General features: G+C 56.4%; 2 protein-coding genes across 4 annotated transcripts in view; one reads left to right on the forward strand and one right to left on the reverse strand.

Moving 5' to 3' along the window:
- ZHX3 (zinc fingers and homeoboxes 3) overlaps positions 1 to 13,230 on the forward strand; it is a 121,308-nt gene extending 108,078 nt beyond the window's left edge. For both annotated transcript variants that reach the window (XM_060120612.1, XM_060120611.1), the window contains exons 3-4: positions 2,320 to 5,316; positions 7,260 to 13,230. In XM_060120612.1, coding sequence (XP_059976595.1) covers positions 2,472 to 5,316; positions 7,260 to 7,270 — 2,856 coding nt within the window. In that variant the 5' untranslated portion in view covers positions 2,320 to 2,471 and the 3' untranslated portion in view covers positions 7,271 to 13,230. The remainder of the gene's footprint in view (positions 1 to 2,319; positions 5,317 to 7,259) is intronic.
- Positions 13,231 to 16,490: 3,260 nt separating this feature from the next.
- The window catches only part of PLCG1 (phospholipase C gamma 1), a 34,854-nt gene continuing 28,762 nt past the window's right edge, over positions 16,491 to 22,582 (reverse strand). The window contains exons 24-32 of one of the 2 annotated variants that reach the window (XM_060078656.1): positions 22,219 to 22,376; positions 20,772 to 20,868; positions 20,455 to 20,679; positions 20,232 to 20,380; positions 19,275 to 19,389; positions 18,996 to 19,157; positions 18,798 to 18,886; positions 18,515 to 18,699; positions 16,491 to 18,352 (exon numbers count right to left, since the gene is read on the reverse strand). In XM_060078656.1, the coding sequence (XP_059934639.1) occupies positions 18,310 to 18,352; positions 18,515 to 18,699; positions 18,798 to 18,886; positions 18,996 to 19,157; positions 19,275 to 19,389; positions 20,232 to 20,380; positions 20,455 to 20,679; positions 20,772 to 20,868; positions 22,219 to 22,376 (1,223 nt within the window). In that variant the 3' untranslated portion in view covers positions 16,491 to 18,309. Of the gene's footprint in view, positions 18,353 to 18,514; positions 18,703 to 18,797; positions 18,887 to 18,995; positions 19,158 to 19,274; positions 19,390 to 20,231; positions 20,381 to 20,454; positions 20,680 to 20,771; positions 20,869 to 22,218; positions 22,377 to 22,582 lie in introns of both variants that reach the window. The other variant, XM_060078655.1, reaches the window with a different exon arrangement.

A 22,582-nucleotide genomic window follows, 5' to 3' on the forward strand; every position in this document is an offset into this window, starting at 1 on the left:
TTTGTATTTCCCTAGTGACTAATGACGTTGAGCACTTATTTTAATATGCTTATTGGTCATTTGTATGTCTTCTTTGGAGAAACGTCTATTCAAATCCTTTACCTATTTTTAAATTGGGTTTTTGTCTTTTTATTGTTCAGTTATGAGCGCCTTACCAGATATGTGATTTGCAAATATTTTCTCCCATTCTGTGGCTTGTCTTTTTCACTTTCTTGATGATGACCTTTGAAGCACAAAAGTTTTTAAATTTTGATGAAGTCTGATTTATCTGTTTTTTTCTTATGTCACTTGCACATTCAGATATTCTGTTTGATGTCTTCAGTGTCTTATCGGAAAATCTGATTGGCTTACTGGAAACAAAACTGTATTATTCTTAGTTTTCCTGATTTGGAATCTAATCAGGTGGTAAAGCACTTGATTTAAAATGTTTGCCAGTAATATATAGATAGAAGAGCTTAGAAATGTTGATACTTGTTGAGCTGGTAAATTACCCATTTCTGTGCGCTCAGCCTCAGGAAATAATATGATAGAAGAAATACATCCTACATGCCCAGAGGTCATTTCACTGTCACCTATGAGAGTGGCACGCTGAAAGCCAGTTCATAGCAGAGGAGGTTAAGTCCATAGTGGTACATTATTAGGCAGCTATTGCATATTATAATTACGAAGCTGATTTAATGACACTGTTGATGATGAAATGTTTAGTGAAAAAAACTAAAACACAAGTGTGTGCCCATTAATGATTAAAAATGTGTATAAAATATCTGGACTAGATGGAAGATTATAGGTGGCTTTCTTAAATTTCATTTTCTATTGATATATTTTTTTTACTATTAAAAATTAAGTTTAAAAAACATGCATGACATTTCACATCAGTGGGGGAAATGGTGACAAGTGGGTACACTGGGTATCTGTTTATCCTTATCTCACACCAACTGTTTTTTTAAGAGTAATTATTTTTTATCATCATGATCACCAGGACTAGCCTTAAAATCAGAAAAAATAGTTTGCTGTGTTTATTTACTAAGAATTTGAACAGAGGTATTTAATTTTCTTTACAGTTTTATATCAAATCCAAACACTGATGAAAACATGATTCTGGTGTTAGAGTTACTATTACTTTAGTCATTATCAGCATTGCAATTTGCTAAAAAAAAAAAGGTAATGATGATTGTGGTGGTATGTTAATAGTAGAGATCACAGAAATCCTTTTCTCCTGGCATCTCATGAAATAATTAGTAGTAGTAGTATTTTACATGTAAATAAATCAGTCATCCCAGCTTTTTTTTTTTTTTTTGCGGTACGCGGGCCTCCCACTGCTGTGGCCTCTCCCGTTGCGGAGCACAGGCTCCGGACGCGCAGGCTCAGCGGCCATGGCTCACGGGTCCAGCCGCTCCGTGGCATGTGGGATCTTCCCGGACCGGGGCACGAACCTGTGTCCCCATCATCGGCAGGCGGACTCTCAACCACTGCGCCACCAGGGAAGCCCCATCCCAGCTTTTGAAATACATTTGAAATGGAGCAAAGATTTAAGGGTTTTTGGTTTTTGGTTTTCGGTTTTGTTTTTTTTTAAGGACTAATAAAGGCACTGAAAAAAATAAAAAGTAAGCCCAATACAAGGTCACGGGTAGCATGCACACCCAAGGTGAGGCTGCTTGTGGGGTTGCTGCCCCAGAGAGAGATGTACAGTTCATGGGCCACAAACCGCGTCTGTGGATCCCCTGACCCTCTGACCTCGGGCTTCACCTGAGCAACAGGGGGCCGGGGTGACAGGGTAGCAGGCAGGGACGGCCCGCAGAGCCCCGCTCCTGTGGCATCAGTGCCCCTCACCAGTGCATGCACTGCAGTGGGCTTGGCCTCTGGGCCTGGAGCGGGCGTCCTGCTCTCACACGTGGGAAGGCTATGAAAAGAAAACCCTTGTGGGCCCAAACATTTAAACAAGAATTACACTAGGATCTTTTGTTCTCGCTATGACACGGTCAGAATTCATTTGGAGGTCCAGAAGAGGGTTTTTTTTGTTGTTGTCATTTTTGAATCTGGGTTATTTTATGTGAGGAAACAGAGGGAAACACAACACACAAACACATGGCTGAAGTCTGTCCAGTGGTGTTGGGACATCCCTGGGTCATTCCTCAGGGCACTATTTTTGTGAGTGTTTGGGGGGCTTCTGACTCAGAAGTCACATCGGAGGTTGGATGTTGGATTCCTTGGGAAAAGGCCCGGGTGATCAAAGGCAAGCAGTGGCGTGTGCCTGGGAATCTGGGAAATACACACGCAGCCCAAGAGAGGGATGCTCACTGTTTCTCTTTTCCTCCTCAGGTTTAATAGGGAAAACCTGCTTTCTGCAAACAACTGAAAAAGTCGCCTTCGGAAGCTGTTTCTTTAGGCCTCATGGAGCAGCTGGAACCTGTGCTGTGAGGCCCCCGACAGGACGAACTGTCGCCCACTGATCACCCAGTGCGGCTGTCGCCATGGCCAGCAAGAGGAAGTCCACCACCCCGTGCATGATCCCCGTGAAGACCGTGGTGCTGCAGGACACCAGCGCCGAGGCCCTGCCCGAGGAGCCCGTGCCCGAGGGGCCCCCGCAGGAGCCACCCCCAGAAGCTCCCCCCACCAGCGGCGAGGCCACCCAGGGCGCCAGCGGTCCAGACAGTGCTGCACTGGCCAACGGGCACCGGAGCACCTTGGACGGCTACACATATGCCTGTAAATGCTGTGACTTCAGATCCCAGGACATAACCCGGTTTGTGGGACACCTGAGCTCAGAGCACACAGACTTTAGCAAAGACCCAAACTTTGTATGCACTGAATGCAGTTTTCTGGCAAAAACTCCCGAGGGGCTTTCTCTGCACAATGCCAAGTGTCACTCGGGGGAAGCCACCTTTGTGTGGAATGTGGCCAAGCCCGACAATCATGTCGTCGTGGAGCAGAGTGTCCCCGAGAGCACCAGCCCTCCCGACCCATCGGGGGAGCCAAACCTGGAAGGGACGGATGGACAGGCAGAAATCATCATCACCAAAACTCCAATCATGAAGATAATGAAAGGCAAAGCCGAAGCCAAAAAAATTCACACGCTCAAGGAGAACGTCCCCAGTCAGCCTACTGGGGAGGCCTTACCGAACCCTTCAGCTGGGGACACGGAGGTGAAAGAGGGGGACCACACCTTTGTCAACGGGGCAGCCCCGGTCAGCCAGGCCTCTACCAACTCCACAAAACCCCCCTCGGCCAACGGGCCCCTGCTGGGGACGGTGCCGGTGCTGCCCGCGGGCATCGCCCAGTTCCTCTCCCTCCAGCAGCCACCCCCGCACGCCCAGCACCACGCCCACCAGCCCCTGCCCACGGCCAAGTCCCTCCCCAAAGTGATGATCCCCCTGAGCAGCATTCCCACGTACAACGCGGCCATGGACTCCAACAGCTTTCTGAAGAACTCCTTCCACAAGTTCCCCTACCCAACCAAAGCCGAGCTCTGCTATTTGACTGTGGTCACCAAGTACCCGGAAGAACAGCTCAAGATCTGGTTCACCGCCCAGAGGCTGAAGCAAGGTATCAGCTGGTCCCCAGAGGAGATTGAGGATGCCCGGAAAAAGATGTTCAACACGGTCATTCAGTCCGTCCCTCAGCCCACGATCACTGTCCTCAACACCCCGCTGGTTGCCAGTGGCGGCAACGTCCAACATCTCATCCAGCCCACACTGCCTGGCCACGTGGTGGGCCAGCCAGAGGGCACAGCCGGGGGACTTCTGGTCACTCAGCCACTGATGGCCAATGGGTTACAGGCACCCAGCTCATCTCTCCCCCTGGCAGTCACATCTGTCCCCAAGCTGCCCGCTGTTGCACCCATTAACACCGTGTGTTCAAATACAACGTCCGCCGTGAAGGTGGTGAATGCCGCCCAGTCCCTCCTCACGGCGTGCCCCAGCATCACCTCCCAAGCCTTCCTGGATGCCAGCATCTACAAAAACAAGAAATCTCACGAACAGCTGTCAGCTCTGAAGGGGAGCTTCTGTCGGAACCAGTTCCCAGGACAGAGCGAAGTTGAGCATCTGACCAAAGTGACCGGCCTCAGCACCCGTGAGGTGCGGAAGTGGTTCAGCGACCGCAGGTACCACTGCCGGAACCTGAAGGGCTCCAGGACCGGGCTGGCCGGGGAGCACGGCGCCCTCCTCGTCGACTCTGCGCCCGAGGTGCCCTTCTCCCTGGCGTCCAAGGCCCCGGAGGTGACCTGCCTCCTGACAGCGGCCACCCCGGCTAGCCCCCCTTCTGCCAAGCGACAGTCCTGGCACCAGGCCCCCGACTTCACGCCAACCAAATACAAGGAGCGGGCCCCCGAGCAGCTCAGAGCCCTGGAGGACAGTTTTGCGCAAAACCCCCTTCCTCTCGACGAGGAACTGGACCGCCTGAGGACCGAGACCAAAATGACCCGCAGGGAGATTGATGGCTGGTTTTCAGAGAGACGGAAAAAAGTGAGCGCCGAGGAGGCCAGGAAGGCTGAGGAGGGCGCCTCTCAGGGCGAGGAGGAGGCCGCCGAGGACGAGGGGGAGGAGGGCTCTGCCAGGGACCCGAGGGGCCCAGGGGAGGACGGCTCCCCGGAAGCGCCCGGCAGCCACGTGCTGGCAGAACGCAAAGTCAGCCCCATCAAAATCAACCTCAAGAACCTGCGAGTCACGGAGGCCAACGGCAAGGGCGAGCTCCCGGGGCTGGGCGCCTGTGAGCCCGAGGACGACGCGCCCAGCAAGCCAGCGGAGCCGCTGCCGGGCAAGGTGAGCTACAGGAAGACGGCCCAGCAGCGGCACCTGCTGCGGCAGCTCTTCCTGCAGACGCAGTGGCCCAGCAACCAGGACTACGACTCCATCATGGCCCAGACGGGCCTGCCGCGGCCTGAGGTGGTGCGCTGGTTTGGGGACAGCAGGTACGCCCTGAAGAACGGCCAGCTCAAGTGGTACGAAGACTACAGACGGGGCAACTTCCCCCCCGGGCTGCTGGTCATCAGCCCCGGCAACCGGGAGCTGCTGCAGGACTATTATGTGACCCACAAGATGCTGTACGAGCAGGACCTGCAGAGCCTCTGCGACAAGACCCAGATGAGCGCCCAGCAGGTCAAGCAGTGGTTTGCCGAGAGGATGGGCGAGGAGACCCGGGCCGTGGCCGACACGGGTGGTGAGGGCCAGGGCCCCAGCGACCCTGCAGCAGTTCACAAAGGGCTGGGCGACACCTATTCAGAGGTGTCCGAAAACAGTGAGTCATGGGAGCCCGGTGCCCCTGAGGCCAGCTCAGAGCCCGTTGACACGCCGAGTCCCCAGGTTGGACCTCAGCTGGGTAAGGAGCCTGTGGGGCTGTGCCGTCCTCTGTGGGTCTGGGGGGCACCTGTGGCAGGCACCGAATCCAGTGCCGGGGCATCTGCTGTTCCTAAGGCTGTCTGGCAGCAGGACCACGTTGTCTGGCTGCTTCAGGGAGCACCTGGCAGCAGAATCCATTGGAGCATCATCATATGATAAAGGCTTGACAGTTGGTTTTTCGTTTCGTGTTTGTTAAACCTGCACAGGGGAAGGAGTGTAGAGAACCTCCAAGGGCCCCACCCTTTTCTAGTCATTTCTTAGCCGAAGGAGAATAGGTCAGAATGTCATCTGAGCCAGATGGAACCACGACCACTGGGTAAGAGAGAGAATAGGACTTACGAGGAAATTCAACCCAAATTGGTGAACAAAAGCAGAGGGAACCTTTAATTGACCTTAGATACATGAAGTGCTTTTTTTTCTAAATGATGAAAAATCCTGTAATTTGCACTTCAATTATTCTTCCTGATGTAGAGGTAGTGGAAAATCTTCTTCCCTCTTAGACATAACATGGAATCGAAAGCTTGAATTTTGTTCCTCAGTTTCTCTGGATCAGGACATTAATACTTGAAAGAAAGCTTCAGAAGATTATTTTACTGAAGACAGTTTGAAGCCTCAGACAAATTACGTTATTGGGTGTTGATTTTCTCAGGTCTTGATCTCTGAGTTCCCGGCCTCTCCCTTCCCTCCCACCCTCCTCTTGGGTGGCCTTGTCACAGGTTGGCCAGGAGCGAGGTAGCTGAGCTCTTCATGGGAGGCTGTGGAAACCAAGGAAGTATCTGGATTCCCAGATTCCCTGATCTGGGACCTTTAGAAGGTGGTTCCAGGGCCGGCGTTTCTGGACTCGACCTTGTTCCCTCCAAGCCCCTGTGAGTCAGTGAGGTCCCCGCAGGGAGCATCATGGGCACCAGGGAACAGGTGTGGGCTCACAGGGCGGGTTGCCTCAGGCACCTTCTCCAGCACCGGGCCTGCCCACCCCTGGCTTTGGCTCTGCCAGCAAAATGGCAGATTGCTGGGCACTAGGAAGAACTAATTTCTTTAGGTGTGTTTTGTTTTGTTTTTTTTAAATTGAAATTCTACTGAATTATATTCTTTTCTTTTTTTTTTTTTGAATTACATTCTTGTAGCTGGAAATAGGGTGGTGGTTACACAACATTGTGAATGTACTTAATGCCACTTAATTGTATACTTATTAAAAATGGTTAAAATAGTGCTCGCTTCGGCAGCACATATACTAAAAATGGTTAAAATGGTAGGTTTTATGTGACATATATTTGACCACAATTAAAACTGCTAACCTGGAGTTGGGATGAATGGGTTTAAATCCACCGGCTCCCCTCAGCTGGTGGCTCCAGCACTAAGCAAGGAGCTGGTGTCCTAAGTGGGACAGAGCGGGAGTGGCCAGGGCGGCTGTGCCATCGTGGCGTCACCCTCTTCTGGCTGAGGGAGGTACCCGAGGGGACAGGGAGGGCCTGTCTGTCTGTCTGTAGCTGGTTTCTCGCGGCTTCCCGAGCCAGCCTCGACGCCGGGGCCCCACCTGTAAGCATCGAGGGTGAGGGCCTCTCTGAATGGCCCCCCCCGACAAATGAAGGGAGGGCATCGGTAGGACACACATTAGGAAGTAGACCAGCTGCTGCTGTGCGACAGCAGCGTTCCCTGGAGAGCCGGGGATGGGGGGAGGGCGGTGCACAGCGAGGGTTCCCGGTCCAGAGAAGTCAGGCTCCCACCCCAGCTCCACGCCCCGGTTCGGGTGGTCCCTGTGCCCCGCCGGGTTTAGCCAGCACCCTGTCCTCAGCCCACGCGCCCTCGGGCTGGAAGGCAGGGAGGGGCTGGTGGGAAGGCCGGTGGGATTAAGTCCCCAGACGTGGGAGGACGGGCCATCCTGGCGATGCACGTAGAGGTGACGGGCCTGTGTTTTCTCCTCAGAAACTGACTGAACCGGAACCGACGGCTGTGAAGGCCTGGCCAGGGCGGCCGCCCTCCACGTGGAAGGGCCTGACCCCTCTCTGCTGCCCCAGGCCGCCGCCGTACCTGGCCCGCCAGGCTCACACAGGTCTCCACGCGGCCAGGCCTGCCGCCGCCCGCACCCGGCCTGCCACCCCAATGAGCAGGGAGGAGCGTCTGGCAGTTCTTCCGCCCACAATGTAGGACCTTTCCTTTGCCTTCCAGTGGATAAATGGTTCAGATTTCATATTCATAGACACAGAATCAAGTTTTTAACATATAAATCTGCCTATACACATTTAATAAAACATCAGATTATAAACACTTTCATTACATAGAAACTTTGGTTAGCAAAGCAGTACATGGTCTTTTACATCATCTCTGGAAATGCCCCGTGTCTGTTCTCTGGAGATCGCTGGGCTGTGTGTTCCCGCACCTTCCATGGTCAGGCCTGGGTTATCACACGCTCAGAACCACACCTGCAACTGATGGGGCCCCCTTTGCGCTCCTCCGGGAAGGTGGCACCTTTGAAGAGACCTCTGCTCCTAAAGCGGTGACCAGCAACATTGCGTAGCAGGTTTGCCTTGCCTTACGGGACGATCAATGCAGAACATGCTGTTCCCCGCAGTGCAGAAAACTGACCGGTTACGTGATTAGTGTTTGATGCTTACCACTCTCGTAAGTTGTTACAGTAATTCTGCTTTTTCATGGGAGTTTGAATCATGGACCATAACTCTTCAGTGATCAGATCAGCTAAAGAAACATTTGTTATTAAGCCTAATGTACTGACCTATGTGCCGCCTTTTTTTTTTTTTTTTTTTTCAGTCTAGACACGTTTAGAGGAAAATTGACAGGTGAAACAGGGATGGGGGATGGGAGTGAAGGCGCACAGCCGCTGGGGCTCTCTCTGCCCTCTATCCACCCTCACCCCAGAGCCACCTCTGGTTTGGGAAGGCAGGCCCACGCTCGCCTGGTTAGGCTGAGAGCTGGCGGGATTCTGGGACTTCTCGGAATTATCGGAGCTGGGGTGGCCCTCAGCACAAAGACCTGCATTTGGGGTTCCCAGCCGAAGACCCAGAGTCCTCCTGGCCCCCGTGCCTGGGGCCTGGTTGGCGTGCTGGACATCGCTGGACAGGTCCTTGTGAGGATGTTTTTAAAGTTCTATATTTATATCCCCAAACTTGGAAACAAGATCTCTGTCTACTTAAGCCTAACCCTCATATCCATTTTTTTTTAATTGAGAAAAGTCACAGGAAAAGGTGCCTTTGAAACATTGAGAAACTTGCCTACAAAGCTGTGCTAAACAGTAAATCCCTATCTCCCCGAAACCGGCTGCCCTGAGAGCAGCAGGTAAAGAGGGGGCTGGCAAAGGTGTATCACCTCCCAGAAACCACCTGCTTCCCAGAGCACCAAGGCCTCGGAGACCCCAGAGAGAGGGCAGGGGCTTTGGGCAAGAAATACTGGGGGGTGGGGGGTGTTGAGCATGGTCCTTCTCCCCCACCCCCCCGGGAACTGGGCCGGGCAGGGCACCTCCCGGGTTTGGCTCTGAGCACAGAGGTGGGGGTCGCACTTCCTGCCTCCAGGAGAGGCTTTTCTTCGGAAACCAAAAGCCCTTGAACCGTTGTTCTTCTAAAGTGTCTCCTCTCCCTTGCCCTGTCCCGTTAGGGACCACCTCTTCTTGGTTTCAAACAGGTGACTTGTGAGGACTTGCCAAGTTTGGCAGCCTGTTTTTGTATCCTTTCCATATTTAGCCCCAAGGCCTCTTTGCGGAATTGCCCAGAATGGTGAGTGATTGCCTTCCTTCAGAGAACAGACACCTAGAACTTTTCCTGTAGTGGTTACGTACATGCAGATTAATTTATATGTATCCATATACAGCACAGATACTCGTTTGATGCTTTACTCGTGATGCGTCCGCCTGACGCGGCACGTGGGTGTTGGGGAGAGCAGCCCGTGTCGGGGGGTTGCGGGGGAGGCCGGGGCGGCCCCGCGCTAAGCCACCTCCAGTGTCTGCGACGCCACCCTGGCGGCGTCACTCCCAGAGCCCTGCGTGCCCCGGCCGAGGGCCGTGTCTTTACAGAGGAGTTTCTTGGTTATTTTATTTGTATTCATGTCATTTTCAACCCAAGCAGCGAAACAGAAAACATAAATTACATGGTGGACAAGTTCACGCAGGACGTAGGGCCCCGACCTCAGCACCAGCTCGTCCTTAAAAGGTGGAAGTGTCACGGTGCTGCCCGCGGGCAGGTTTTGCTCACAGGTGTCAGCCTGCCCGCTAGCCAGGGTGACCCCCCAAACAGCGAGACTGCCCAGGCTGGACAGACCCTCCTCCTTCCTTTACTCTGGGACCCGAGTGACTAAGGAATGAGGTGATGGAGACAGAAATGGTTGGTTCGTCGAGCAGGTGCCTAAAGGGACGTTGCAGCAGGTACCCAGGGCCCTGGGGGCAAAACCAGAAACACAGCCAACCGGCTACAGAGACGCAGCCGCAGCAGTCCGGAGCCGGCGCGCGCCAGAGTGCGGTGGGGATGCAGGACGGCCGCAGCCGGCCCCGGGGCCAGGGAGGTCATCGTGGTTTGCGCCCCACCCAGGGTTAGACTGTGCTGCTGCCTTCAGGAGAGGGCAGTCTGTGTGCTCTGGAGTTGAGGGAAGTAGGGTGGGGTTAGTCTCTCCCAAAGAAAAAGCTTGTTTTGTAAGGTGACTAATCTTTCCCCTCTTCTCTGTATGCACTTGGACTCATCAGAGATGGTGAAATATGTCAGTGTTTCTTGTTGCCTGTGTCTTGTACACGTTTGGTTTATTATATTTTTTACATGGGGTTGTAGATCCAGTTTTAATAGGTGAGCCCAGATCACCATTCTGGTAAAGGAAACCTGGATTTATGATACAGATACTTTGCATACTTTGATTACGTATATTAATTCTTGAGTATTGAGGAGCTTTGTGATTTGGAAGGCGGGCTCTCGTTTTCCTGAGTCGTGGGCTCCTGAAGTGGAAAGCCTGGCTGGAGGACTCGTGGCACCTGGGGTGGGTGGCCCTGTATGACTTGGAGCTCCTTTCGCAGCCAAGTGCCCACCCTGCTGTCGGGAAGCAAAGGTGGGAGGTGGGCGAGGGTCGGTGGTACCTGCAGGCTCCCGAGTGCGCTCACGGCCCTGGGAGGCCGTCCCACCGGGAAGTCTCAGCACGTTCTCCAGGCCGAGATGTGGGTGCCATGGGCTTTGTCCTGCTCAGTCCGTGGTCCCATGGCAGGTCCTGTGACACCCCGTCTCCCCCATGTGCCAGGCTGCCTTCCACAGAGGCTCAGCGTCGCCCTTTTGGGGCACCTCCTCACCCACAGCTCCCTGCTTGTGCCGCCCTGCCTTGGGCCCAGTTGCCTCTTGTCTTCCTGTCCTCTTCTTGGATCAGAATCCTTGGGTTGGAGCAGCTTTGTCTATTCAAACATCGCAGCCCAAGTGGATAAAGGCACTTTGCAGGAGAGGAGAACCAGCCAAGAAGATCTTAAACAAACCAAACCTGGAGTTTGGGCTTTTCCTAAAGTTTCTTCCCCCTTTTTCCTTGCTGAGACTTTACCTGGGGCAGGTTACTGGTTTGACTCACCGTTTGTATTGTGTCTAGATTGTCCTGTAACCCATTGATTGGCAAGGCTCAGTTATGTGCTGGAGAAGAAAAGTCCTCTAGACACGTAAAGGTCCGTGAGGCCAGCCCTTCCAGGCGGAAGCCGGCAGCCGCCCCGGTCAGGAGGGTGACGGGGCTCCGTCCTCCCCGCTCCCACTGGAGGCCCCTCTCCGGCTCTCCTGAACCGGCTTCCTTCACTCCCTTTCTCAGGAGCACGGGCCCTCCCAGCCTTCCTGCCCGGGACTGGGGGGCCATCTCCATGTGACTGGGGGAGCACCTGCCCTCACAGAAGCTCCAACACCCGAAAAAGTGGGGAGCGTGGAGCCCACGCCCTCTTCTGAACGGGCCCCTCCCGGAGCAAGGCTTCAGTCTGTTTTGTCTCCTGTGGTGCATTCACAGTAGCCGAGCCGAGCAACGCTGGGGCTGAGGCGGCTGCAGGCAACCTCTCAACCAAGGGTTGGATGCTGACTTGGGCCGAGTGAGTGGAGGGCGGAGGTGGGGATCACAGAGCCGCTGGGCTTGCTGCCCGGCCCAGCTCTAGGTCTAGATGGAACCCACGCACCTCGGTTGGAATTCGTTTCTGCTGCAATCTGTGTGTGTTCCCAGTGCCGTCGCGCTGGGGAGCGGGGCGAGGGCTGACGGCAGCTCCCCCAGGTTGGCCCAGAGCCCGAGCGGGAGGAGAAGGAGCAGACGGAACCCCCCCGGGGACGGGAGGCACGCTCTTTGGTTCTTCAACCCTGAAGAACCGTGACTTGCCTGTCGGTCCGGCCTCTCCTTTGCTTGGAGCCCCAGTCCTGCAGCCAGACTGGAGACCGACAGCCTGGACCCCGCGGGAACCAACCATCCTACCTGAGCAGGGGTGGGGACCCAGAGTGAGGGGTGAGCAGGCGCCGCTGACCCTGTGGACAGGGGCGGGGCCAGCACCTGCTGCCTTGCGTTGTTAAAATCCTGCCTTGTGGTTTTCGGGACCTTGAGGATTTGCAGAGAACGTGTAGTTCCTGCTTGGCTGTCCTAGGCCCCAGGCTTTCACAGCCCTCAGGCTGCTCGGGCCAGAGCCCCACGGGGTGGAGCGGGCTGTCTTCCCTCCGGCTGCGGGAGTCTCTCCTGCTGTCCTCTCGGGGCAGGCGGCGAGCGGGGACCTGAGAGGAGTCTGCGCGCTTACCTGCCGTGAGCGCCCTTTCCTGAATTCAGGAGCCGGGCTCCGCCGCATGTGTGTTGATGAGTAGCTTTTCTCGGCTAATGCTTTATGACGTCTGTTCCTTCCCTTGATGAGTGGTTTGAAGGCCCCCGATGTGACCGGAGTTGGAGGTGGAATGTCTCGGGTGGAGGCCGTCTGGAGTCGTGGAGCGCAGAAAGCTGCAGGCCCGTGGTCTTTCTCAGGTGTCAGCCGCAGAGCAGGCACCCGGAGAGGGGTGCCTGCTAATCCTGTAATTTGTGTTCAGAGAGACTGTCCTTCATCCCTGGCTCCGGCCCGGCCCGCCGCAGACGTGGCCTGGAGAGCCAGCGCCACCCTCAGCGGATGCAGCCTGGTCGGCAGGCCACTGGGTGATGCGGGCGGGGAGGGGTGCTCGCCCCCGGGCGGCGGGTTCCCACCCTGCTCCCCAGCACCCCCCCTTGTTCAGTGCGTCGGGAGGGCCAGACTGTGTCATCGTTGTTGTTGAAAAGAGACCTCGTCCTCCCCACCCCTCTCGCCCCCCCGACGTGGTTGACTGAAAGGGTACTGAGCCGCGCGGCCTTTGTGCAAGTTGGGAAGAGGTTGCCAGAGGCCTGCAGGTTCCTGGTTTTCTGCCACCCACTTCCGGTCTGGTCTTCGGCTCAGACCCTTTGTTCCCTGAGGGCGAGGTTATCTGGGGAAGGGAGGCTGGAGAGGGCAGGGGCAGCTGGCTTGTGGTGCGCTTCCCGTCTCCCGGAGACGCCGAAGAAGCCATCGTCTTGGTGCTAAGAGGCCACTGCCTGGCTTCTGTTTGTCCAGAGGGCCCCTCCTCCTGCAGTGGCTGCATGTGAGAGACCAAACCGAGAGAGAGGCACAGGCACACTTTGGCTATCACTGGGCCTGGGTGGAAGGGGGTTCTTCGCCCTGGAGAAGGAGAAATGTTTTTAACAGAAAGATGGAACTTGCCTTTGGACCGGGGCTGTGCCGGGGTGGGAGGAGTGGGCTGCCCTCTCCGGGATGAGTCTCCAGGCCTCACAAGGTCCCCTGTGGGGATGCTGCTATTTCTAAGATGCAAATTGCACATTTCCTAGATTTTGTATCTGTGGATTTGGATAAGGGAGGGGAACAGGGACAAACTGCTTGTACAATTTGAAATGGGCCGAAATGGTACTGAAAATCTTTCGATTGCTCCTAAATAAAAACGTAAACGCATTTCTCATCTGCTGACTATTTTGTGGGGGAATCAAAGAAAGCTGAGAACACTTCTATCTCCTGATTTACCCTGGGGGCAAGACCCACAACGTGGAGGGGTGAGTGGGGCAGTTTCCCTCAGGCGCTGCAGGAATGTTCCAGCTCGCCCGACTCGCACGCGCGGGGTCACTGGAGTGCCTCCTTGGGAAAGGAAGTGCAGCGTGGCAGAATTTGTGCTAGACAAAGGGAAACTGAGTCAGACCTGGAGCCATCAGCCGTCTGGGAGGAGGGTACTGATAAGTTTGTCATTGGCTAAGGAGAGGGTGGCAAATATGTCTAAGGACCCTGGGGCCTTGAAGAAATAGGATTAAAGGCCAACTTCTAATGTGCAAAGCAATTGAATCTTGTTGGGGTGACGGTCAGGGCCTGTGCCAACGGGAAAAGAGGCCCCTGACAAAGCCCCTGGGGCGCGGACACACCAAGGCAGGACACCCAGGGGCACACCAGGCCCTGTTCCTGACCTGGCCCTCTGGAGGCCAGCTTAAGTCTTGGGGAAGCAGCTTTGTGCTGAACTAAAAAGCAAGTCCTCGGGAGCTAGACCAACTGAGTGTGGAACCCTGAAGCCAGTCGGCTGACCCCGTGGTGGCTGCAGACACAGGCAGCAGCTCGCAGAGGACCTAACCATGGACGACGGAGTGGGCAGCAGTGGCAGCCAGGGGTCACTGTGGGTGTCCGTGGGCCAGCTGCAGTGGCCTCCGGCAGGGAACAGAACCCCAGACTGACCCTGGAAGACCCACTGAGGACTCTCCAGCTGAGACAGGACTTGATCAGTTCAACTGAAATGGCCAGGAGGACGACCGCCTTCTGTTCCATGAGCTCGTTTGGTGGGGTGACCTGGTGCTACTTAGCATTGTTTTATTGCCCAACAGAACTGAGGTGATGAGAGATGACAAGCTCAAGCTGGAAGGCCAGTGAGCGTCTAGCCCTAGGCGCAGCCGTGGGTGATGACGTTCAGGTGTGTGTGAGCGGGCGGAGGCCCTGCCCTCAGCGCTCAAGACCACAGACCCTTGTCAAGGGCTATGACGAGGCCAGAAACAGCCCCTCTCTCCTCCCTGCAGGGCAGCCCGTGGAGCAGGGCTTCCTGACCTGAGCCCTCTGGTCAGGCTGCAGAAAGCCCCCGTCCTTGTGGGTGGTGCTGTGCGCACGTGTGGTGAGGCAGGCCACTCCCCACTGTGGGCCAGGACGTCCCATCCCAGGTGAGGGTCTCCGCCCAGCCCCCCCCGCCCCCCGCTGGGCCTCCTGGGTCATTCAACCATTGTCAGGTCTGGAGGAATTCGAGGTGACGCTCATCTGTGCATTTGCTCCAATTTGCTGTCCGGCTTTCCACTAGGAAGAAGGATCAAGACACGTGCAGTGAAAGGCAAAGACAGTCACCTGGCTATTGTAGGAGAGCCCGGAGGAGGTGCGTCTCAGGTCAGTGGGGCTGCCTGAGACAGCAGAGCCAGTCAAGGAGGGACGTCCTGGGGAAACTGCAAGTGGTCTACACCCACAGCCAGGGAAGCCACACGATGGCACAGGCGGCTCCTCACCCAACGGCCAGCACAGAACCTCTTCCGCCGCTGGGTAGAAAAGTTTTCTTCTCCTGCCCGTAAGACTCTGGGAAAACACGGGTCAGGAAAGCCTAGGTGAATTCCCACCTACCACCTTCTCGTCCGAGGGAAAAGACCACCCTCCTCTGAGTCAGACCACGAAGCTCCAGGAAGAAAGCCAAGGGGCCAGCAAGAACCCGAGCAGGGGTGCTCCGGCTGATCTAGTTCAGAGATGACAGGAAACATTTTAAACTGTGATCCCAGTTCTCCAGGTGGATGGTACTCAGAGGGGGTCTACAATGGACCAGGACTGACCCCAAATCTGAGAACTTGGGGAATGTATATCTTGGTCTGATTTGTCATACAGAAAAGGGATGCTCTGAACTGACAACTAAATCCACCTTGGGCTCGTCTTCAAAAAAACCTTCGCCTCTCCCAAGGCCAGCGACCGTGCTTGGGTACCTACCTGCATTATCACACCAGGGTGGTGTGCCAATGACCATTCTAACAACCAACCGATTACACTTACCTGCACCTCTTCAATGACAGATCTTCTCAGGCTTCCTGGGCTGGCTTACTATGCCTGTCCCCACCCATCAGGCAGACAGCTCTTTTCTCTGTACAGCATCATTTTCTATCCACACCAGCACAGACCAGTACAAAAATAGCCACAGGAAGGGAAGGGAAGGGCCCATTAAACCATGTTCTAGGCACAGAGGTTTTGTCTGCAAGCTACAGAGGCAACCAGAGTGGCACCCAGAAATGTACATTTGAATGCTTTTTTTTTTTTTAAGGCAAGGTTCCTGCGGAACTGGCAAGGGGACTCTGGTTGCTTCCTGTTCGCCGTGAAAGCTGGCTGCCTGTGGAAACCTGGGCTTGCTCACAGGCAGACTGCACGCTACGCTGCCACACCCTCGGTGGAAGAGCTGGAGGAGGGTGTGGGCTCACACCTCCCCATAGCCCAGAGGGAAGATCTGCTGGACCTGGGAGGTGAACAGAAACTCCTCACCTGCTTCTACTGCAGAATAACCACCAGGCAAGCATCCCTAGGTGACAAGTCTCCAGACGGCAGCAGGCTTTGCCGAGCCTCCAGAAGAACACACGAGCTAAAGGGTAAAGACATGAGGATGATTTATCTGGCAGTTACTTAGTTAGATCTTAAGAGGGCGACAGAGCTAGCAAACGGCCAGCCCTGCGCCCAGGTGCCGGCAGTGGGTTTGCGTGAGCTGAATGCTGGCTATGCGGAAGCACCTTCACGCCCACGGGCCTGGACCCTGGCCTCCGTCCTCCCCAACCTTTCATCGCCTTCCTTGGGTCTTCTCACCAGCTGGACAGAAACTGCCGTTGAGCGCAGCCGTGAGTGACCTTCAGCACCCGGCTGCCTGTCCCCCACGAGGCCGGCAGCTCCTTAATCCTTCTTTCCTTCCTGAGGGAAAGCAGCCTGTGTTCTCCTTGCCTTTAAAGAAACCTCCATCACCGGAACAGGCTTTGCTCTGTCTTCTCCTCCCCACTCCCCCACCCCGCCTCGCCCATTCCCGACGGGGTGGCCCACCAGTGTTCTCCTCTCAGACGTTTCCATCCACGGGTGGGGAGCAAAACGTCATTACAATACCATCGAGAAGAAAAATAATGCTATTTTTTTAAAGTCCTTTTCAGAAGGAAAGCTTTTCCGATAAAATTTAAAATTTTTATTAACATTTAAATTATAAACCAAACGTTGGCAACCATATATAGACATGTTTGCTACGGACAGCTGACGACTGTGAGGTCATACTTTGAAATACAACTTCAGAATTAGTTTAAATAAATCAATACGTTTTCTCAGAAATTGTATAATTTCCTTCGGTTTACAGTCCATGATATGGAAAGTTTAATATAATGTTAAATAATTTACTGTCTATCCTAAAAGTAAGCTATAGAAAACTGAATCACTATTAGGATCGAATAACAACAAGGCTTTAACGGCTCAGTGGTTCTTCTGAGGAGTATATATAAATTTTGAAAAGGTAACACTGTTAGTTGAGCTGTAAAATCCATAAAAATAACAGTTCTGCCACAGTGCACAGATAAGTTCATTCATTCTGCTTCCCCAATCCCCTCACCAAGCAGCTTTCAGGTCAAAGTGGAAGACGCAGAAAATCATACATCCTATGTGAAGTAATGAAGATCGCGAGAGACAGAGTGTGCAAAAAATAAACTTTAAAAATTCCATACTCCAACATCATATACGTCTATTAACAGGATTTGATGATTTCACAAATACTTGAGATCATCTCAGACAGCGTCCCCTTGCGCTGTCATCCGGCAGATTCAGATCCAAGGTCTTTCGATGCAATAGGGAAAGTGGTCTTCGGTCTGATTTTGGGTTTGCAGCGAGCCTGCTGGGGTTGTGGAGGGTGCCTTGCTGAGGGAGGACACGTTACTTGTGTGCAGGAGTTTCCTGAACGTATGGGGACAGTGCCCAGCTTGACCTCTGTCTTGGTGATCGGCTTTTCCATTCTGGTCCCACTGGCGCCGATCGTCCTGACCAAGCTGTCGCCTTGCTGTGGATCTCGGGGGCCGTGGCGTGAACGCAGGCATGTACGTCCTCGCTGACCACGTGGGAGGAGTCGCCGCCCAGCACATCCAGCGCCCACAAACAGGTCCACCCTGGTGAGCGGGTGCTTCAGGCTTGGCGTCCAGGCGGCAGGCAGGTGGCGCCACAGCCCAGTGCGTCCAGCCCCGGGGCCCTCTTCCTCCCATGGCCCCGGGGTGCTGCTCTGGCCTTGGGCACGTTGTCACTGTCCCTGCTCCAGGTGGCACCCCGGGGCTCGGCCTCCTCCGCTGGCCCTCTCGGGGCAACCCTCCGCAGCCCAGCTGCCCAATGCCGCTGTGTTCCCAAGCGGCCCCGCGTCTGTCAGGCTGGGTGGTGCTCCTTCCTGGTCGTGGGCAATGTGCCCTTGTGCTGCGTCGTCCTCTCCAGGCAGGCCCTGTGCTCCTCCGCCCTGGCTCCAGGGCCTAACTGTGGGAACACCTACCCTCCCTCCTTGCCCAGCTGTGGTTTTAAAGCTGCAGGACTATGTAAACTTCGTCGCCCTAGCCCAGCAAAGCTGCTCCTCCTTCCCTCCTCTCAGGAATGTCAGTGGCCCCTCAGAGCCTCCCATGCCATCGGCTGAGGCAGCCTCTCTCTCTGAGAGGCTGCGGCCGTGGTCCTGGTCCCACAGATGGAAGGCTCCATCTCCAGAAGGCCGGGCCAGATGTGTGTGCTTAAATGCGAGACACAGTACAGTTTTTGCCTTCACCCAGAGCTGGGGCGTGGAGGCCCCGAATAGTGAGTGATACATTTCATTAACGGCATGCTTTCCGTCTAGCGTCCACTGCTGGAATCCAGGCTCCAGGCGGCAAGGCCAGGAAGGCTGCCACGCAGGCAGCTTCCCAGGAACCCAGTCCACGGCCCCCCGTGAGGTGCATAGCACCCGCTGCTCTCAATGAGGCTGGGGCACAGCTAGAGGCGGTTGTCTCCATTGACCCGAGTCCTTCGCGGGGCCCTGGACAGAAGGGGAGAGTGTCCTTACCAGCAGCGGGCCTTGCAGCCCAGGGGGACAGCCCACAGGCCAACAGGAGGGAGAGGAACCGAAGGCCACTCCTTCCCGTCTCTCAGGCCCCCTCCTCCAGGCTGCACACTGGCCACCTCGCCTCCACCCCCTCACCTTCGTTCCCGACTGTCAAAATGGTCAGCGAGATGCTCCTGGGAGATGCGGAAGTCCTCAAACGGCTGCTGGTAGCGAGCTTCGAAGGAGCCTTCCCGGGCCCGGCCATGAAACAGCTGGCCCGAGGCGTCGCAGCCCCGCTCCCGAAGGGACGCACCCCCAAAGGGACTGAGGTCGCCGTTCTCCTGCTTCAACAGGGGCAGATGCACAGGGGGTCAGCGGCTGCCTGGTCCCCCGTGAGGCTGGGCCCGGCACTTGCCCCGCCCCACCTGGCCGCAGGTACCTTGGCAGGGAAAATGTCGACCTTGACGAGCAGGGAGGCCAACTCCAGGTCCTCACTATAGTTGTTCTTCAAAGGCACTGCTCTGTATCCTAGGAGGAGAAAGCCTGGCCCTGAGCCCAAGGGGAAGGCGAGCAAAGCCCCCTCACCCACAAGCCAGATCCTGGGGGGTGGGGCACAGTCTCTAGGAAGGGTCCTCACCTGTCTTCAGGCCCTTCACCGGGAAGGTAGCCTGAGCCAGGAAGTTCTGGTCACTAAACATGTCTTCCTCATACACCACAAAGCGCAGGAAGGCAAATTCGGGGTTACTGATCTGGAAGTGGAAGGGCTTGGCTGGCCACATGGGGTTCAGTCCATTGTCCACTGCGAAAGCAAGGGCAAAAGGCCTCAGGTCACTGCCTGGAGAGGACGGATCACAGGTGTGGAGGGGCCTTCAGTGCCCTGGAGGATGAGGACGGTGAGCGGGGAGAGGAGACTCACCCACAAACTCCGTCTTCTGCTTGGTGCTGTCATACTCAGCACCGGCCACCTCAATCTCCACGAAAGGACACACGATGCCTCGGCCATTCTTCGGCAGATGCCGGGCCCCCAGCACCTATAAGGCAGGCAAAGATGGGCCCAGGATGGTCCTTCCAACTCATGCCAAGTCCCCACTACCCAGCGGAGGCAGTGCGCCCTCTGCTGGGCCCCAAGGACACTGCCCACTAAGTCCCTCAAGTCATCAGGGCTCTAAGAGCAGCTGCCGCAGTAAGAGTTCATTTGAAGCAGTCCTAGCCTTAACCAAAAATTTCACGTGAGTTTTTGCCATCAACTCCACATGAAATCCATGTCTATTTTAACATGAAAATTTAAAAATTACTTCCCCCTAGAACAAAAAAGTAGCTCCTCTCTGGGAGAAACCTGGCTCACCCCACGCTGTCCTCACCCCTCCCTCCAAGGCCGCTAAGGCCCCACACCTGAACCCCACAGCACCAAGCTGCCCACATCACGGCTGCTCACCAGGGGCCTCAAGGGTGCGACCGCAGAGCGAGCCCCGGGACCTCGAGGGGCGGCAGGGGGCCTCACGTCTCACTCAAGCCCCGTTCCAGGAAGTTAAGTACCATCTAGCCGATTCCCGCCGGTGGGCCGCTAGCTCACCACTGGCACTAGCTTCCTGCCTGTCTTCAGCCCACTCCTGCCAGGCAGTGGCTCTCCATGGCATGGCCTTACTGGATAGCCCGACTCCTCAGTGCCAAGCACTGTCCACATTTAGCCAGCTGCCTCCGGCCTGTGCTGGTCAGAGCCCAGCCCCACGGGGGAGGCTGGTAGCTACACGCCCACCTCAGAAGACAGTTACATCTTCCTCGAGCTCCAGGACAGTCCAGTGCCCCCTGCCCCATGGCGTTAACCAGCACCCCTTGACGCTGGAATGAGCCCAGCAGAGCGCCCCCTTCCCACCTCGATGCAGATGGCACACGGCTCCAGCCCGCGGAGGCTGCTCTTGTCAAAGGGGTCGAAGGCCTCGTCGCGCATGATGCTCGGCTGCAGCACGTAGCCACAGTGCCCGCCGGCCAGGAAGAGGGCCTGGTTCATCTGCATAGGCTTGTCTGCAAAAGCCGGGTTACAGTGGACTCCAGCCCAGCTGTCCGGCAGGACCCCGCCCCACGGGCCACCTCCTCACCTGGGGTCTGGAAGTTGAGGGCCACCAGCTGACTGCCACAGATCCACATGGGCAAGGGGTCGTAATTGGAGGAGTCCAGCCGCTGGCCCTTGGGGTAGATGCGGGAGAGCTGCAGCCGGTTGTACTGGAGGAACTTCTTGCCTTTGGCCTTATTCACGTACTTCTCGGCCTTGGTTTCCGGGAAGGACGACATGTCCCGGTAGCAGGCGCGTTCTGTGCCGATCTCTGGGCCGAACAAGGAGAGCGCTCACAGAGCCCGCCCACCCGGCTGCTGCTGGGGGCCAGACCCCCGCACTGCCCCTGGGCCGGACCCTTACTCTCTTCGTCGAAGGGAACAGGCCGGCAGTAGACGACAAGCTCGGAGAGCTCCAGGGCGATCTTCTTCCTCCGCTCCATCATCTTCCCCTCAGTGAGCTGGCGACACACAGGCCCTGAGCCCAGGCGGGACCCCTCCCTCCCCACCGCCAGGACAGGGAAGCCCCCAGCCACCTGGAGCATGCCCACCACACCTTCCAGACCCCAGTGTCTGTCCCCCGTCTCACCCCAGCAACATCCCCTCTCCACCCTGCCCCTGAGGACACATGCCCTCCAAGACTTAGGAGGGTGGAATCCTCACCACCACCCGGGCCCCAGTGACACCCCAGGGCCCCGAGCTGGATGCACCTGCAGTGATGCTGTGACCATTCGGTACCCAAGCCTCCCTCAGGCACATAGGCCGCCTCCCCGTTTCCTTGTGACCTCGCTGGGGACTCAGGCTTAGCTTCTGTATCCTAAGGACCGTCGTCCTTCCACCTGCCCTGGCCCAGAAGCCTCACCCCTTAGTTCCCCTCACTCACTCAACACAACCACCTACTACTCGCTGTGGCCAGACTTCAGCTACGGAGGCCCACTCACAAGTGCCCCCGTCCCGTCCTCTGAGCCCTGGAGGCCCACTTCCTTCCAGGAGGGGCTCCTATTCTCAGACTCTTCCTTCCCCTCTCAGCCCAGACCTCAGAATCCATCCCTTCAGCCACCTGGTCCTTCCTGCCTTGTCCTCCCGGGCCCTGCTCTGACAAAATCCTCAGCACCCAGCCCTCTCGGCTTGGCTCGTGGGTGTCCTTTCTCCAAAGCAGCCACAGGTGCGTACTGCAGGCCTTCCACCCCACCCCAAATGACCGGGGTGGCATCGAGCAGGAGTTCCCACACCCTGGCGAACACCTCCTCCTCTGTCCCAGGCTCAGTGGAAGAGCCTCCCTCCTCCAGAGGCTGGTCCTTCCGACCCAGCTTGGGCTCTGCGTTCTTCCACCATCCTGCCCCGCAGAGGCTGCGCCCTTGCCTTCCACGCTCCGTGATGCCCACTGCCATCCCACCCAGCCACGACCTGACATGGCTGCTGCCAACTCCAATGGGCACTTTCAGGTTCGGACCCTGCCTGTCTGCTCTGCAGCCCCCTGCGCGTCAGACCCCCCGCCTCTCCTTCTTGAAACCCACATCCTCGAAGGTCACCCCCGGTTCCCAACCTATACCACCTCATCCCTAAGCCCCTGGGCACCCACTCCTGCTTCCAGCCCACGACCTGTCCTCTCACCTCTGCCCTTGGTATCCAAAGGCCCACTGAGCAGGGCCACTTGGACATCCCGGACGTCCCACAGGTACCTCAAACTCAACACACCCTCAACACGCCATACCGCTGACCAAGTGTGTTTCCCCCGATCCCTGCCTAGAGGCGGGGGCTGCCCACCCGGGGCTGCCCCGCTGCTCTGAGGGCCACCGGCAGGCTCTCACCCTGGCATCCGCGGTCTGGGCCACTTCCCGGATCTTTTTCACCCAGTCCTGCAGCTCCTCCTGCGAGTCGGCAGCCACATCGAGGGACCAGTGTGCCACCGACGCCATGCTGACGGAGAAGACGAAGAGCCGGTTGTTCTTGCCCTCGGGACGGATGGCTGGGAGGGAGGGAGGGAGAGGAGCGCAGAGATGGGGACAGACGTGCCTCAGTCCCCACCCCACACCCCGTGAGGCGGCACTGCTCTGCCAGGCCCGCCTCACAGCTGAGGACGCTGCAGCCCCGCAACAAGTCGCTGCCACTCAGGGCCGCGTGCCCCTCCCCACCCCGTCCCCAAGCCTCTGTCAACCCAGGGACCAGCCCATC

The sequence above is a fragment of the Mesoplodon densirostris genome, chromosome 16 (assembly GCF_025265405.1).
Source record: "Mesoplodon densirostris isolate mMesDen1 chromosome 16, mMesDen1 primary haplotype, whole genome shotgun sequence".
NCBI lineage: Eukaryota > Metazoa > Chordata > Mammalia > Artiodactyla > Ziphiidae > Mesoplodon > Mesoplodon densirostris.